This window comes from Sphaeroforma arctica (assembly GCF_001186125.1).
Source record: "Sphaeroforma arctica JP610 unplaced genomic scaffold supercont1.3928, whole genome shotgun sequence".
NCBI lineage: Eukaryota > Ichthyosporea > Ichthyophonida > Sphaeroforma > Sphaeroforma arctica.
Window position 1 is genome coordinate 2,337 of NW_014036630.1, and position 562 is coordinate 2,898.

A 562-nucleotide genomic window follows, 5' to 3' on the forward strand; every position below is an offset into this window, starting at 1 on the left:
ACACACACACACACACACACAATACTATATATATATATATATATATATATATATATATATATATATATATATATATATATATATATATATATATATATATATATATATATATATATATATATATATATATATATACATATATACATTTACATATATATACATAAACATAAACATGATGAATATATATATATATTAAAGCGAGCATATCGAGACATATCTACTTAACAACATGATACAAACACACCAGCAAATAGGCCCTACAAACAACACATACCCAGATCATCATGCTCCACCATGTAGCTGCTGATCAGATAGCCTGTGCGGTTGAACCCATGCGTACAGTGCACACCTGCGCATCACAACAGCCAAAGGAGAGACAGTGTGAGTGGGACGATGCGACTGAAGGGATGGCATGGCACACCACGAGGGGTGGGGGAGGAAGCGAAGAGACATGTGAGTATACATACATAAATACATACATATATACATACACACACACTCACAAACATACACGAAAAATACACGCACACACATATACACAAACACAGACACAGACACAGAC

At 33.6% G+C, this 562-nt stretch overlaps 1 protein-coding gene across 1 annotated transcript in view; it reads right to left on the reverse strand.

Moving 5' to 3' along the window:
- The window catches only part of SARC_13930 (hypothetical protein), a gene marked incomplete at both ends in the record, with an annotated part of 2,319 nt that extends 1,962 nt beyond the window's left edge, over positions 1-357 (reverse strand). The window contains one exon of the mRNA XM_014291939.1: positions 275-357. Within this exon, the coding sequence (XP_014147414.1) occupies positions 275-357 (83 nt within the window). The remainder of the gene's footprint in view (positions 1-274) is intronic.
- Positions 358-562: the final 205 nt, after the last annotated feature.